The sequence below is a fragment of the Ceratina calcarata genome, unplaced genomic scaffold (assembly GCF_001652005.2).
Source record: "Ceratina calcarata isolate Rehan_Ccalc_2016 unplaced genomic scaffold, ASM165200v1 scaffold120.2, whole genome shotgun sequence".
Classification (NCBI taxonomy): Eukaryota; Metazoa; Arthropoda; class Insecta; order Hymenoptera; family Apidae; genus Ceratina; species Ceratina calcarata.
The window spans coordinates 246,026-247,896 of record NW_017132980.1 but is presented as its reverse complement, the minus strand read 5'-3'; the positions used below and the strand labels follow the sequence as shown (position 1 = coordinate 247,896).

Sequence of the window (1,871 nt, the reverse complement as noted above, 5' to 3'; positions counted from 1 at the left end):
ATTGTATATTGAAATAAAAGTAATGAAAATTATTACGCTTATGCATTTTGTATTCTTGGTTTGAACGAGCGCTCTTCAATTAATGCCACGTTAAATGGATTTGAATGAAAATTAATACACGAAAGAGCGGAAATCAGCATAAATTTAATTATCATTTGCAACTGCGGATGATTTCCTACCGTTCTTTACAAATGATTTTCCTCGCAGGGCAAAGAGAAACTGCTCCAGCTCAGTGGAACGAGTTTAATTGACTTTGCATCATTTATTCCGTCGCCCAGCTCGCCGAAAGAATTTTTCACTCGCGAGACGTGCACGAAAAAAACCAGCTGGAAATTAAATGAAAAATTGATGGGACGCTGCATTTAAAAACTGTTTTCTTGAAAACGAAACTCATCTTATCGAAATTTGTGGTATGCTAAATAAAAGATTTAAAAACTTCTGATGATTCTATTTTAAGAATCTGATCTCGGCTCGTCTAGTATATTTTAATAAACCACGTGGCGAGTCTAAATAAGGAATAATAGTTTAAGAAGCTTGAAGTTCTCCGGCTCTCGGAACTCCCTCGACGAGTTTACAATTTTACCAGGTCGCGCTGATAATGCGGTCAGGCTCGGCGTCAACGGTATACATATTTATCCTAGTTTGCTCTTACACCGCGTATAACAAACTTTTTAATATCCAGCAGCAGGTCACCGCCGCCTCGCCGGATTAATTAATCCTCGCGAGTTTCGAATCATGCCTCACTGCAACAGATTAATTAATTGCTCTGAGTTCGATCCCGTTCAGCAAATTCTCTTCAAAAAGTCAAACTTCGTCTCCACTCTTGAACTCGTTCGTGTATATTCAAATAAAAATAATTAGGAGATTTAGCATGAAATTAACACAATAATTTTTTATTTAATTTAAACGATCGTTGAGATTCGCATTAAATATATAAAAATAAAAATTCCATTTACTTAGAGAATAAAAAAATGATGAACTTTGCACAACGTGCAATGTTTACAGGCGAGTTATTTTTAACGAAAATAGAATTTGGACGACGGCCAGATTCCAGCTCCAAACTGCCTTTGCTTTGGGCGAGTTCTGTTTGCACAACAAAAACATCACAAAGAACTCAAAAAACCGGTTCCCTGTATTACAAGCGACAGTGAAAAGGAACATTCTTAACTGTCCCCTACAGCATTGTCAGAAGAGACAGGAAAAAAATATGGGATCGTTAAAAAAACGAGTTCGATGATTTCAAGAAACAGTATGCATTATTTCCTCAGGAACTTCTGAATCAAAATGTGTTGCCTACACGCCACATGCTTCCCATATACTTGCAAATATTTAACATAGTACAATGCATGCGCATACTTCTGAAACTTTCATCGAGTCCGAGCTAGGTTTTCCATATTTCTCGCAGCCTTTGTTTCCCAGTTACACTCTGTAAACCCTGAATAACGTTCGGTGTCCCGTTTCCGTCGGAATAGGAAAGCCGTAAAAGAGCCATCCAGCTTCATTAGGCTGCTTCCTGGTTACGCTGTATCGATCCGCGTGTTCGCATCGCCTGTTTGACCACCGGTTCTTTTTTCGTACGAGGTCGGACTAATTATAAAATAAGTGATTAAAACGCTTCGATAAATTTATCACATGTGCAGCATCATTAAATGTCACCGCAGAATCACTTATTAGAATTGCACTATGGATTATGAAGGTAATTCCCTGTTCTCGCAATCGTTTTATTTAAAACCACGTCGTTTATGAACATATTTAAACATGGATTTTATCTTGTGACTATTTTATAAAAATGTAATGTAATATCGTTAGAATTGCAATAAAATTAATTTAATGACAATACAAATATTGGTAAATTATATTGAATGAATAAT

General features: G+C 36.6%; 1 protein-coding gene across 1 annotated transcript in view; it reads left to right on the top strand.

The window, feature by feature from the left end:
* The first annotated feature begins 1,683 nt into the window (after window positions 1–1,683).
* LOC113464507 (uncharacterized) overlaps window positions 1,684–1,871 on the top strand; it is a 4,911-nt gene continuing 4,723 nt past the window's right edge. Inside the window, exon 1 of the mRNA XM_026814659.1 lies at window positions 1,684–1,696. Coding sequence (XP_026670460.1) covers window positions 1,684–1,696 — 13 coding nt within the window. The remainder of the gene's footprint in view (window positions 1,697–1,871) is intronic.